Below are 15,426 nucleotides of genomic sequence, written 5' to 3'. Positions count from 1 at the left end.
CCTGAGGATAACACAGAGAGATAAAGAATGGATGTTGTTTGAATGCCAGCAAACATATACTGCAATGCTTTGTTCTACAATGATTCCCGAGTATGTGCTACTGGCCTGGTGTGGTAAAGTGTTCTACCATGGTGGGTGGAATAAGGCTGCCCTCCCCAGAAACCTTTTGCAAAGGCTTTGGGAGTACATCCAGGAGAGCCGCAAATGCCAGGGCAAATTAATCATTAAACATGCTTGCTTTTAAACCATGTATAGTATTTTAAAAGGTACACTCACCAGGAGGTCCCTTCTCCACTTGGCAGGTCCAGGAGGCAGCCTTGGGTGGATCCGGGGGCGGGGGCCTGCCTCCAGGTCCAGGGTGAGAAACAGTTCCTGGCTGTCGGGAAAACCGGTTTCTCCGCTTGCTTGCTGTGAGCTATCTTCCTTGTCCCCAAAACCTGCTTCTGTGTTGCCTCCATCTCCATTGAAGAAGTCAAACAACCCGGCTGGGGTAGTGGTGGCTGAACCCCCTAAAATGGCATGCAGCTCATCATAGAAGCGGCATGTTTGGGGCTCTGACCCAGAGCGGCCGTTTGCCTCTCTGGTAGGCTTGCCTCAGCTCCTTAAGTTTCACACGGCATTGCTTCAGTCCCTGTTATGGCCTCTGTCCTTCATGCCTTGGGAGATTTTGACAAATGTTTTGGCATTTGGAAAACTGGAACGGAGTTCTGATAGCACGGATTCCTCTCTCCATACAGCGATCAGAGCCCGTACCTCCCATTCGGTCCATACTGGAGCTCTTTTGTGATTCTGGGACTCCATCATGGTCACCTCTGCTGATGAGCTCTGGCCAGCGTGGCAAACTGCAGGTGACCATGCAAACAGGAAATTGAAATTCAAAAGTTTGCTGGCCTTTTCCTGTCTACCTGGCCAGCGCATCTGAGTTGAGAGTGCTGTCCAGAGCGGTCACAATAAAGCACTCTGGGATAGCTCCTGGAGGCCAATACCATCTAATTGCGTCCACAGTACCCCAAATTTGATCCGGCAAGGCCGATTTAAGCACTAATCTACTTGTCAGAAGTGGATTAAGGAAATCAATTTTAAGAGCCCTTTAAGTCGAAAAAAGGGCTTCATCGTCTGGACGGGTGCAGGTTTACATCGATTTAACGCTGCTAAATTCGACCTAAACTCCTAGTGTAGACCAGGGCTTAGAGGACTGTTTAAAACACAGTTCTATTCTGATGTAACCATCTTCACTACTAAAATGTCAGAATACCTAGAAGCAATCAGCTCTTGGATTAAGAGCAATCTTCATGCTCAAGCCAGGCAAGACTGAACTGATGCTGGTTGGAAAGGAGAAACCCTTTAACGAAATGACCGAGATGTTGTTTCCACCTTCCACAGAAGGCACACAGGCCCCATTCACCAGAGTGGGATGAAGCTTTGGGGTCCTGTCTGACTCCTCACTGAGCTTGGATGGCCAGAAAGCATCAACATCTGAAAATGCCTCCTTTTACCCCCAGCTTATTAGGCAACTTCCTCCCAGATGAGGACTGGCTACAGTGATCCGTGCATTTCTTCTCAAGTCCCTCCATTAGCTCCCAGATAGCTCTTGATGCCAGTTTAAGACCTTCATCCTAATTTTCAAGCAATTAATGGATCAAGCCCCAACTACATCAAAGACCAAATTTTGATCAATGTACCTCCATGACAGCTGTGTTCCACTGGGATAGAGGCCTGCCTGCTGACTGTATTGCCTAAACTAAGATGTTGCTACTTTTTGCCTCCTGTTGTTTTTGCAGAGCCAATGTAATTACAGAGACGAGCTTGGATTCCAGTCTGGCTCACACATCTGCACTAGAATTGTTAACTAAGGATACTTACGGCTGGCTATATTTTAGTTGTAATCTGAACAGATTGGATATGGTGCCTTCAAGATGATTAATGCAGAACCCTGCAATCCCCTTTTTATGGGCACTTAGGGTTATTTTGAAGGCAAAGGGCTGTATCTAAATACACCTCCAAACAGCCATGGTCAAAGAGGGTCAGACAAACCAAGCTTTTTTTGCCCTGATCCTGGCTCCACTGAGACCTAAGGAGGCTATTACACCAGTCCTTCAAGTGGAGCCACTGAGGAGTGCTCTGAGACATGGGCTTAAGGACTGGCACACAGACCATTTGGGGCATCTCAATGCATGTGTATCCTGAACCAGATCCACATAATTCCTCCCCCAACAACCCCATGCCATTCCCATCCTGCTTGTCACAGGAATAACCTGGGAAGGAGGGCTCTAGCTAGCTAGCACGTAGGCTCCCAATAGTAGGAGGTTTATAGTATTAAGAGGCATCCTTTTTCTGGAAAGCCTGAAGATTTCTCAGAACCTGGCCCATAATTCTCACTAATTGCTTGATTGCTATTCCCTTGGGCTGCTGGATATTAACGCCAGGTCATTCTGTTGCCCTTTTTTAAACTAAATTAATTCTGCTAAAGCTGTATTTGAAATGTGAATTATTTTGGTAAGTGGGCAGAAAAATATGCTTTCGATGATGTAATTCGTGCCCAATAGAACTCTCGCCCAATAGAAGAGGCAACCCTCTTACGTTACATGAGCTGTAGTCCTTGCATATAAAACTGAAATAGAAGCCTGTTAGCACAGTTTTTGGGCTAGGTACTGTTCTCATTCATCCCTGCCAGTTCAGCCCAAGAGAGCAGAATGCAGCTCTTCATGCAGGCAAATGTTTGAACATAAGAAAATACCTAATGTGGGAAGGACGCAACAAAAGTCATTGATTCCATGCTTGGCAGTACAGAACGGGCTGCTGGCCCCACAGCCTGACCTACTTGGAGTTTCTCCAGAGAATGGAGTGCATCCTTCCTATGACTAAACTGATTGTCTTAATTTCCTGGGGCAAAGATACATATTACATAATGATGCAAATCCCTGAATTCACCAGTGTTACAAGATTCAATTAATGAGGATTCTTACTGCAGTACAAATGGTAACCTCATTTAGGAGTAGCATTAAATCCCATGGGAAAACCTGAGAACTTTGGAATGATCAAAGCATGTAATATGAAATTTTTCTCATTGTTATTTACTTGGATGCTTGAAGTTGACAACAGTTGGTTTCTTTGATGACATTAACAAAGCTTTAAAATGGTAGGATAAGAAAACAAAAACTGAATCTGACTGCAGGGCAAGGGGGAGCTGCAGCAAACATCGGTGTGAAATGTAACCGATGATAGGTGTGTGGCTCACACCAGCCAAGCAGGGTAATCATTTTGAATGTGTTATTTCTTTTTGTTGGACACTACTCTCCCACTTGCTTGGTTATAAATAATAATTACCAAGGAATAAATACTATGGGCATCCATTCTTCAACCCCACCTCTGACCTCCTAACTCCAACAACAGCAGTAGAAGAAAATCCTTTGAGATGACAGAGAAAGCAGCTGAGCTGAGAGCTTTGGAATGAACTTTAGATTTGAATGTGAAATACTTAAGACAACCATGGATTGTGGAGCTTCAGCTAATGCAGGTGAGTTGGAGCAAATTGGAAAGTTGTAATTAGGAATAGAGGCTTTTAGAGAGTTTTTCTCCAGCCTTTGCAATAATAGGTGCTCAGCCATGGCTGAATTAACATCCCACTAATTTCTGCTTGAAAAATAAAGTAAAACATTTGTGAGATGAAGTAGAAACAGGAGCCTGCTTTCAGTTACTGACCAAACTGGCTCTGAAAGGAGAGGCTGGCAGTGTGTTTTTACATATCAGATTATCTCTCAGATACAGATGTTCATTGTCAATTTAAATGCTGCCCTGCCTACAGACAATTCCCATGTCGAGGATACAGGACTGTAAAACTTGGTAACAAAGGTCTGTTCTCTGTATTATATAGATGGTTTAATCCTGTCTTAGTGCCAGCAACAGTAACTGGACTGAGAATACTCTGCTGTTGGATTCAGAGATATACTGCATCAAAGTTAAGCCCATTTAAAAGAAAAAGAGCATCTCTGCCTTTGTTGCCCACAGTGTATTTATCATGGAGCATTCAATATTTGTCTTTCTGAAGCTGAAAGAGCAGTTTAACTTCAGGAAAAGCCATCTGTACTCAGCTGTATCTGAGGTGATTTATTCCAGAACCAGCGAGTATTTCTTGTCCTCAACAGCCTGAAATGAAATTGAAGATGAGACTGCAGCACCCTAAACCTTCAGTGCCCAGTGAATTTCTTGTAGCTGCCTCAAGCCATGTTACGTACCAAGTATTTGCAGGGATGTTTCCATGTTAAAAAGGGCACTTTACATCGTTAAAATGGCCGTGTCAACTTGGGAGGAAATGTAATTTTCATAACATGCAGATTTGGCCAAAACAGTTGATTTTAACCTCACAGATTTAAGGGACAGTAGTTCTGATAACCATTCATTTGTTTACAGTATCAATATACTGTAGATGTTAACAGTTCTGCAGCTGTGGCAGAAGAGATTGTTTAGAAAACTAAATATTGGTTGTGCTTGACTGTAATCTCAATTTACAAGAAGTGCAAGTGAACACAAATACATTTCCGACCTGGAGTAACCTTGGGCAGCATGAACTCATTTGGGGATGGGGTGGAGTTGGGACATGCTCAGAAAAGTGATGAACAGTTCTAGTCCCTCATTCTGGGGTAAAAAATCTGTTTTCTACATTTTGTAGTGGATCCCTTCTCACTTTGTAACGATAAAGCATAAAAGATTCTCTGTACAGAGCAGTGCACTGTTCACAAGCGATCTTCAGTACAAACTGCACTGCACCAAAGCACTGATCCACATAAGGGAGCTAGAACTTTATCAGGATGGGAGAAAAACGGGTCACTTTTGCGTTAACTAAGTTTATGATTTAGGCCTGGTGTGCACACAATTCTTGTACTGATTGAGCTACTGCAGTTACGGGGGGGTGATTTTCTACTGAGAACTTCATCGGTACAACCCCTAGCGTGGAAGTAGTTGCATCAGTGTAGAGCAGGGGTTCCCAAACTTGGTTTGTGGCTTGTTCGGGGTAAGCCCCTGACAGGCCGCGAGACACTTTGTTTACCTGAGCGTACGCAGGTACGGCCACTCACAGTTTCCACTGGCCGCAGTTTGCCGTTCCCAGCCAATGGGAGCTGCGGGAAGCAGTGGCCCGGCCTGCACCGCTTCCCACAGCTCCCATTGGCCGGAAACGGTGAACCGCAGCCACAGAGAGCTGGATGGCTGTGTCCATAGAGGCTGCACACATACCCTTGTGGATCCAACTGCTTGGCCCAGGAGATGCGACTTACTGTCCTGTAGCTCCTTTCCACATGACCAGAACCTATATGTGCCAGGATTCTGCTGTTGGGGAATTTCCTGCAGAACCTTTCCCTTGCTGTGGTCTCTCTGCTTTCATGAAAGAACAATTATTTATGTAGGCCTCTTCCTGCCAAAGAAAGCATTCAAAAACACAAACCAAAAGTAACTGCTGCAGTGCTGTCTTCCTTGAGTCTGCAGCCAGCCTGAAACAATGGCAGAGATCTGTCCTCATTCGCTGCAGTGGGGGTAATAATGCAAACCTTAACATCTTGCTGATATGCGGATCCCAGATGACAAGTGTCTACGCATCACCTGCACAGACATCAGTAAACTCTGTTGATCTACTTGGTGCCAAGGGAGCCTCAGCTTCATGCCGCTTGTTTTCTTGGGCTGGGAGGTTTCTCTCCCCTCTCGGTTCCAATGGAGAGGGATTTGAGTGCTCAGAAGGTGTGGGGTTCTTCCAAATGCTTAGTGTCTTGGCAAGCTTCGGATCCGATCTTTAGCTCACGCCTTGGTTTGGGAGACAGAGTCCCTAGTGGATGCACTTCAGTACATTTTAGTGACACTGACCTGAACAGTTCCTAGCTTCCCAATGCTGACATGGGAAGCAAAACCCAGAGCCATGACACATTTATTTAATCCAAAGCCCCTAGTGAATTTGCTAAGGCACTTTCCATTTTGAAAGTTGATCAGTGTGTCCCGTGGATACACCAGAATTCTTCTCCCAAATCTATACATTTAAAGCTGTATATACAGTTTAAAAGGGTTAAAATAAAACCAGCTCAGCAAAAGCAAATATGCCATCATGCTGGGTGTTCAGATAGTAAACTCTCCAGGTCACACAGCACATCTTTTGTACTGGATGTTTACTTGTTTCCTTTAAAGGTTTTGTGTTAGTTTTGTTAAAGAAATAGACAGCCACAGCTCAGCACACACTATGCGTCAGCCACAAATGCAGGGCAGCTAACTTTAGAAACTTATCTTAAAACTAGTTTTGTTCTCCTGCAGAATTTGTTTTAGGACAATCTATGTTTTGCACAGTGCTCAACACACCAACAGTACTCAAATAATAAATCAGAAAGCCAGTTGCACCATTTTACTATGTAGTGTGGCAACAACAGCGTAGGAGCTGGTTTTATCCATAGCAATAATATCCAAATACAGGTGTAATCTTAATGCATCAGTAGGGCCCTCTCACCAAATAGTAAAATTCTGTGGTTGGGGAATTTTGTAACTGGTTGTGTCAGGGAGAGAATACCATTTTCAGCAGGCCACTGAGAGTACTAACTATAGTGCCTCCAGCAGTCCTCCAAGTAAGGCTTTCTCCTTTGTCACTAGACATACACAGCCACTTCATTACATAAATGCTGTGGGGGGCTGTGTCAGCTGGAATAAGTTAACACACACACAGGATTATACCAGGAAGGCTGGACACGACATGTCAGCATTTTATTTACCAAAAGTGAAGCTGAACCCCAGAATGATTTTTTTTTTAAAAAACCATAAGCTTATATGGCAGGTATTTTTCCCTCCCGCTGTCAACACCACAGTGCAAGAATCGATCTCTCTGCAATCACTTATCCTTTGAGAATCAAATACTAGTTGTAAAATGAGTTAATAAAATATGGGTCTCCCAATGAATCAATAAAAAACATTTAACTCAATGCAACAGACCAATTTGCAAAACCAACTTATGGAATTCTCCCAAGTGAAAGACCTTTAAAGCACTTGGAGCCTTGAGGTAGCATTTTTATGCAGAATTCAATTTTTTTTTTGAGTGGAGGAAAATATTGGTAGCACATCTTTAGCTCCAGCCAGGCTAAGTGGATTTCAGTAATTCTCTTATGAGGCTAGTGGCTTTCTTTTGCATCTTTAAATACTGATATAACACTATAGCCTGTAAAGAGAGAAATTACAAGGAAGGCCTCTTGAAATAAAGCATATGTTTGAAGTGACTGAAAACAGAAGTAATTGTAATAACAACAAAAAGTAACTGGAGTGAAAAAACCCAAAACATTTGTATTTTGGCAAGACTGGTTTACAAATACATGTCAAGAACCAGAGTCCCAACATCAGCTAACTGAAAAGGAAAGAGAATGGAAGGTGACATTCAAAGGGGTTTTTCTTTTTTCCTCTGTGCAAAACTGCACTTTGGGTTTTTTTTGTTTTTTTTAAAAGACAGCTTTTTTTTTTGTACATTGTGAAACCTGTGCTGTGACATTAACCAGAAATACCATATGCCAGGACACTTGACCACTGAAAGCTCCTCTCACTGACTTCACAACAATCACAAGCAGAGAATCAGAAATAAGACAGATATTTCTCCTAATCTCAAGATCATCATCCTCTTGCCCACTTTGCTGCTGAGGTCTCTTATTAAACTAGAGCTCTCTCCACTACCAATTGCTGGGAATCCATGGCAGATTTACTGAACACAGAGCAATACCAACAGAGAAACTCACACATCCATTAGACACATTAAAACAAAAGTGGCTGGAGTAAGACAGGGATGTGGTGATGCAGCTGAATCACTACTGACCAATGTCTCAAAGTCAATTCTCACTCTCTCTTTTCAAGCACTCTGACTTTGTCCTTTATTGATACTCTGGCTGGCTAGCCAAAGGTGCTATTGAGTAACATTCTATAGGTCACCTCTCCCTATCTTCTTATCCCCACTCCCCAAAAGACTACATAGCAAATTGGTTAAAACAAACCAGACCAGCCAGGCAGATCCCAAAGATGGACTTTAAACTGATGATCCCCCACCCCTTGCCCTTAGAGGCTCATTCTCTCTGCTCAAAGTTCAGTTGCTCACTTGCATCATACTACAGTGTCCCATCTGACATTGGGTGTGACATGGCTGTGTGTGATAATTCCACTCTACTGCATGCAAGGAGCATAGAGATGGATAAAAGTTTGTAAATCTGTCCCCTCATCTGGGACCTCTAGCTTTCTGAGTCCATAGCCTCATGTTCCCTCCCTCTGCCTTCTAAATCTATTAAAATCCTTCCGTGCAGAATTTCCATAAGGCCCTAAGGGTGTCCAGTAGATCTTGCTTCCTTTTGGCCAGGCTTCAGTACAGTTTATCAGGTTTGCATATTCTGAGGCACCAAGTCCTATAATGCAGAGAACTGAAAGTTGTAAGCGTAGCCAGATGTGCTTTACTCCAGTGGATACAAGGGAGGGGCATCTGAGGAAGTGTTTGTATGGGAAGGACCAAAGCTGGTTGAGGATAGTTATTCAGAGAGATTTCTTTAGTTCATGTGACAGCTTAAGCTGTACGGAAACTCAGATGGGTTTGGAGACCAGCTTGTGTCTGGATTGCCTGGACAATCCACAGCTGGCCTGATTTGAGAGCCTGAGTCTGCTTCTGAATCCTGATCTCTCAGTTATCAGCATGAGGACCTGCCAACTGTTCTTTTTTTAAAATTCTACAATTAAAAAGAAAGACGGAGTGTTTTTAGTGTTAAACCTCAGAAGTATGAATGAAATTCCAGTTCCTGCTGCTTTTTTAGCCTTGCAGAACTGAACCTGTACAGTAAAACAGGGAAAACACACTGTGTGTGGAGGCAGTTACAAGAGCAACTAGATAACAGCATCAGGGCTGTAACAGTGAGGCACACCTTGTTCAGTGGTATTCATTACAAACCAGTCCATCATCTGAAAGCATAATGCAATCTACTGTAACTAGACAACAACAGTACAGACTCAACCTGATATGGATCCCACTTTACAGAACAGTGCAGGAGCTGGAAGGAGTGAGGAAAATATTACAGGCTAGAAGCCAACTCCGTGTTGTAGCTCTGCACCTTCCACCTTGTTAGAGCAGATTTCTAGTGTGCTAACAAGCAGGAATTCAGAGTTATAGTATTCTCTCCCCTTTCTCAGGTGATCATAAAAATTAAATAGTGGGTTCAGTTCTACCCATCAGAGTCTGCAATTAAAATTTCACCATCCCAGAAACATGGAGGTAAGTTTCACATAAATTTAGAACACTGAAAATGGAAAGGGGACCACTAGACTTATCACCTACAAATTCATTGCCTTTTCTTTATATAAATATTATATTTTATGCCATAAAAAGGGTCCCCCTGAAGGTCGGAGTCTCATTTAGATAATACTCTGATAAAATCTCAGCAGGATGTGCCTTAAGGTCAATAGATCTATAGAAACAGAAGTCTTCCTAATAAACGCTGCAGATTTGACAAATAAATATCTTTAACTGAATTATATTACCTAAAGCAAAAGACCACTCCAAACACACCAACTGCCTAGTTAGCAAAGGCATTTGCTTCATGAAGTCAAATGTTGCTAATTTCTGAAAGATTTAACAAACAGACTTGGCATTTGGAAGTATCTAAGTGCCTAATCAAGTTAAATATTACAAAATATTAGAATTGAGGGGAGCTGCTTAAGTACATAATTATTATTCCTTTAAATTACAAAAAAATTAACCTCCTTAAAAAGAGAGTTTTAAAACTGATCCAGACAACAGCAATGCCCTGTGAAATCTAGCAGTATAAAGGGTATCTAAGCAGGAGAGGGTCATGTGCTGCAACATCTCAGCAGTAAAATCTGCCCCGTTTAAGAAATGGAGAGCAAGTTTATGGGGATGATACAGCTATGGCACCTTCAAGCCACTGGAGCTGTTGGATGACTATCGAACTCTCTGCATATGTGGTAGCATAAAGAACGAAAACAATTCTTTTTACTGGTCAGAAAATGTTCAGAGTCAATCATTCTTCATTTTCTGCATTTCAGTATTGAGCAGTTATTTCTCTCTTGTGCCCCCAGCTTTGTTTATAGTTTTATTACAGAACTGCAGTACCTGCAGCTTTCAGCAGATGGCAGGAACACCTCAGTGCCAACTTATTCAATGGCTCTGATAATTTCAAGTCCCCTTGATATATTCAGCATCAAACCCAAATGCTACAATTACATTTTTGACATTCTGTAAAGGAAGTGTCAAAGGAAGATATTAAGAGACTGTAAAGAGAAGGCTGCTCCCTGGGGGAAGATAAGCAGCCTGCCATTACAAATCTGCTCTGAAGATTTGCCACAACAATAAAATGAGGAAAAAAAAGGAAGGTTCTGTATCTTTTACACTTTGGGTTTTGCATCAGGCACTTATATTGTTGGAGAGACATGCCATTCTGAGCCAAACAAGTGAGAGAAGGGTTAGAATCATCTTTAAACTAAGCCTAATAATGAAATTTCAGCAGCAAAGTGGAGGCATGGAGTGAGCCTCTCCCCATCCATCTGTGCTGAGACTTATTTATGGTTTCTAAAATGCCCAAGAAGACAGCAGCAGTAACTGTTCTGTAGTGTCCATTTTTCCTTATGTGTTATGTTGCTGAGAGGAGGCTTTTCTGTGTCTTGAACTGAGAAGGCACTAAGGTACCATGTGCCTAATTCCCTGGATCCAACAGGTCCATGCTTGAACCAAACATTGCCACCAGCTGCTCCTCATAATGTGTTATATTCCTCTTCATAATGTCCATGCAGGGGCCAAGCAGCCTCTCGAATGCTTGCACATCCATGACTACACAGAAACAAATAGAAGAGTGAAAACAAATAAAGAGCTGCCCTGCAAAATAAAGCAATAACCCAATCCGAATTACTTTCTAAAACTCATGTAACTTGAGTCCAGCCAACATGGTTCTAATGTTTCAGTGGAAGCCACTCGCACTGAAGTCAAACTTCTCATTTTACAAAGCTGTCATGCTGATCCAGGAGACTAATAAAAATAAATGTCTGATCCTGGCATAAATCTGGAGGCCAAATGCAAAAAACACACAGCTGCAATATGAGCATGACTGAAAAATCTCTGGTTTCAGAGTAACTGCTTGATAGCTGCTTTCAACTACCTGAAAGGGGGTTCCAAAGAGGATGGCTCTAGACTGTTCTCAATGGTAGCAGATGACAGAACGAGGAGTAATGGTCTCAAGTTGCAGTGGGGGAGGTTTAGATTGGATATTAGGAAAAACTTTTTCACTAAGAGGGTGGTGAAACACTGGAATGAGTTACCTAGGGAGGTGGTAGAATCTCCTTCCTTAGAGGTTTTTAAGGTCAGGCTTGACAAAGCCCTGGCTGGGATGATTTAACTGGGAATTGGTCCTGCTTTGAGCAGGGGGTTGGACTAGATGACCTTCTGGGGTCCCTTCCAACCCTGATATTCTATGATTCTATGAACAGCCGTGTTAGTCTGTATTCGCAAAAAGAAAAGGAGTACTTGTGGCACCTTAGAGACTAACCAATTTATTTGAGCATAAGCTTTCGTGAGCTACAGCTCACTTCATCAGATATATGCCGTGGAAACTGCAGCAGACTTTATATATACACAGAGAATATGAAAAAATACCTCCTCCCACCCCATTGTCCAGCTGGTAATAGCTTATCTAAAGTGATCAACAGGTGGGCCATTTCCAGCACAAATTCAGGTTTTCTCACCCTCCACCCTCCCACACAAATTCACTCTCCTGCTGGTGATAGCCCATCCAAAGTGACAACTCTTTACACAATCTCTGTCATGTGTAACAAACATCTTTAGAGGGAAGGAAATCAAGCTGAATGGAGGTTGTGCTTTTTATGCTACCATGCTGCAGATACACACTTGACTCTATGACTTCCCTTTTCTGAAATAGTGGAAGCCAGGCACATAAAGGAAGTAACGTACTTAATCTCCATTGGGCACTTACACCATCCCCAGTCAAAACAGAAATGGTACAAAAAAAGGCAAGATGAAGGAAACAAGGGTTCCCATACTGAAGTGCTGAAGGTCTCTTGCAGGCCAAAATTCCTGGCCTTGACTGAAGAACAAGCAATCCAGATTGGATGCCAGTTAGAATCTACATGGCTGTACAACTTAATGGAATAGCATAGACAACATGAAGCAATTGGGCATTGCCTGAAGGCACCTACTGCAGAGAGATACCTAGCAGCACAAAGTACCCTTACCTAAACACTTGACATCCCCAACAGCATAGGCAGAGGCTGCTCTGGGTTTGTTGGTAACAAGTGCAAGCTCTCCAAAATATTGTCCTTTCTGACACCGGGCAATCTCCACTTCCTGGTTAGCGTCCTTACTTGTCATAGTCTGTGCCAGAAATAGAACAATAAGCAAAGTGACTATTTTAATCACGACACAGTGCTATGCATACAGCTCTCTCTGAACAGAAGATCACAGCTGGCAGAGAAATGCTTCAGTAATGGCTCAGTATCCTGTACACAGGGTCTCCAGAATATTCCCTAACAAAGATTTTAAGTATAACATACACAAGGCTCTGCCCAGTAAAGATTGCCTCAAACTGGGAGAACTATTTGTTTGAAAGCAAGACCCCAGTTAAAAGAAGTCACAGAAGGGCAAAGGGTTAAAAGATGCTGTACTTTGAGTATCTGTTGACTGTTGCCTACTACAGTCCCCCCTAGGGAAGACTGTATCCATGTTTGAAGTTTGGAAGGGAACATCATGACAATTTGCACATGTGCAGATGTAAGCAAAGCATGTTTCTCAAACAGACATGCATCATCTTCAGAATCGGTTTTTGAAATAGCTTGAAGCAACTTTGGGGAGATGTACAGCCTGCCTTGCCCAGCTAGAAACAATAACGATCAGATCTTCAAATAATCCGAGAGTTCGTCTGTTGTACAGCACAGCACTTTTATTAAGAACATAGATCAGGCCGAGAATCTACCGAGCCCGCTGTCCTGTCTAACCCTATCCAGTACCATATGTTTCAGGAGGAAGGTCCTATGATGAGAGGGTATTTTTCTTTTTATATCCCCCTCCCCCCCAAAAGATGTATATTGAGCAGGGCTGCCTACAATGATGCCCAGGACTTTTTTAAAATTTAGAACACAGCAATAGCATGAAATGGTTCAAATTTTTTCCCTTCAGTGTTGACTTGCATTTGTCAACACTGAATGTAACCTGCCATTGTGCTGCCCATTCACTTTGTTAGGTCCCTCCGCAACTTTTCACTCTTCTGTAGTCTTTATTCACCTACATAACTGTCATCTGCTGGTTTTGCCAACTCACTGTTCACTATTTTTCCCAGCGCATTGATAAATATATTAACCACCACTGACTCTAGTATGGAACCATACTACACCTCCTCTCTATTAACCTTTGCCTAGAGTGAAAATTGACCATTTATCTCTACTTTTTGTTTCCTGTCACTTAGTTTCTAAACTACGATAGCACTGGACTTCTCACCCAGTAACTGTATTTCAACTCACCTTGCTTTTAATCAAGATTTTTACTTCACCAGACTCTACAATGTAAAAGCTGTCTGCTTTATCACCCTATAAAGAGAAAAGGTAAGAATAAATTTGCCATCCTATTTTAAGATACAGAAATTATATTCAAATGTTCACACTATTCAGGGCTTAGTGCTAAATTGTGCACAAGTTGAAAATTTGCTGCAGTGACTAATACAGGAAGTGGCCTATACTGGGCTAAAGCAGTAGCTCAAAAGAGGGGTGAGGAGTCTGAGGAGAGTCTACCTGCTGACATCCAAAAGGCTAACATACCAATATAAACAAGGAAGGTTTTAAAAATGCTTGTGAAATAGAAGGGAAAAAACTGATAGGAAGTTGAACTGGTAAACAGTCGTCAAGGAATGCACATGTAATATTAAGAAAACAAAAACAAAGCAACAAAGTGATAACTAGAGGAGTCAAAAGCAATAAGAAAGGGTTTTAGAAGTACGTTCAGTAAAAGAGAAAGGTGAGGAATATACAGAATCTCTGCAACATCAGAAAGGAGAGCAAGTATGAGAAAATAGCAAAAGAGCCAGCACTGCAAGGAGCTGCTTCTGCTCAACTTGTAGTGAAAACCTTGTGCAGGAAGCAGTTCAGTGATTTGAGATGGCAAATGGAGAGGCCAACAACAAAAGGGCAAACAAAGACGGGGGGAAATCTGGCAAAACTACTGCAGATCCTGATGAAATGCATCATATAGTTTTTAATAAAACTAACCAAGGAATGCCTGGAACCTCTGAAAACAAGTTTCAGTGAGTCATTGGAGAGAGACTAGCTGTCTGGAAAATACCAAACATGGTAGCAACTATTCCTTTATGGTCAATAGGAGGAAAGAACCAGAAAATTACCAGCTAATTAACCTGACACATTCTAGGCAAAACAGCTGAGACTAATAGGAGTCCAATACATCAGCTTTTGTGGGAAAGGTGTCTAAAAACCAATAAGAGATATTGTTTTGATAAAACTAAGCTATGCCAACAAATCAAATGGCCTTCTATAGGATTAATGGTATATCTGACAATGAGTGGACGGAGCATACTGGGATGTCAATAAGGCGTTCAATATAGAGCCAAAAATATAATATTAAAGAAACAAAGTCATTCATTCAAGGGGAAAAAAAAGATACAAATTGGTGGACAGCTACCTGAAGAGCAAACAAGTCCAACAAAGATATTATAGGGTGGCTTCAGGTAATCAGCTAAATATGACCTTGAAGTGCAAAATAGCTGGGGAAGATGGGTGTGTACACCCACAAATGCACCAGAACTACCACCCTTGGAAATACAGTGTGTTCACCTTGGGGCTCACAGGATGACCCCCATTATCTGTCTAGCTTTACTTTGATTATATATATATATATATATATATATATATATATATATATATATATATATATATATATATATATATATATATATATATATATGCGCAAGTACAGAGACAAGTGTTTTGTAGACAGGGCAGGAGCTTCGTCTAACAAGAACATTGGCCAGCACTTCCCATTATAAGATTGCGTTTTCAGTTGCTTATAACTTTGCAAAAGAAACCATTTGGGCTGAAATTTTCCATGCCAGGCCTCTGCTGCAGGAGGGTTTTTTGGGAAAATTTCAGCCAAAATGGTTCAGCTGTATCCAAAAATGAGCCTAGGGAAAAATATGTTTTGCCCATGTTAAAAAATTCATGTAACCTTTTCTTTGAGAAGCTCTAGCACTTCAAAAAGTGCTTTGGACCAGGATGTTGAAATTTGTTAGGGGACTGCCCTTTGTGTCAGGGACGTGCCTTTTGCCTTCCCTATGAAAATCTGCACAAATTTGGCCCAGCTGCAAGTCTCTGAAATATCATAGTTCATACTGCTCAGTAGAGACTTGATATAGCTTAATC

The 15,426-nt window shown here is 42.0% G+C and overlaps 1 protein-coding gene across 1 annotated transcript in view; it reads right to left on the bottom strand.

Annotated features, from left to right (window-relative positions):
• Nucleotides 1-7,277: 7,277 nt before the first annotated feature.
• PRKAR2A (protein kinase cAMP-dependent type II regulatory subunit alpha) overlaps nt 7,278-15,426 on the bottom strand; it is a 156,811-nt gene continuing 148,662 nt past the window's right edge. The window contains exons 9-11 of the mRNA XM_073350887.1: nt 13,522-13,587; nt 12,241-12,379; nt 7,278-10,825 (exon numbers count right to left, since the gene is read on the bottom strand). Of these exons, the coding sequence (XP_073206988.1) occupies nt 10,692-10,825; nt 12,241-12,379; nt 13,522-13,587 (339 nt within the window). The 3' untranslated portion in view covers nt 7,278-10,691. The remainder of the gene's footprint in view (nt 10,826-12,240; nt 12,380-13,521; nt 13,588-15,426) is intronic.

This window comes from Lepidochelys kempii, chromosome 7 (assembly GCF_965140265.1).
Source record: "Lepidochelys kempii isolate rLepKem1 chromosome 7, rLepKem1.hap2, whole genome shotgun sequence".
Classification (NCBI taxonomy): Eukaryota; Metazoa; Chordata; order Testudines; family Cheloniidae; genus Lepidochelys; species Lepidochelys kempii.
This window is presented reverse-complemented; position numbering and strand designations above follow the sequence as displayed.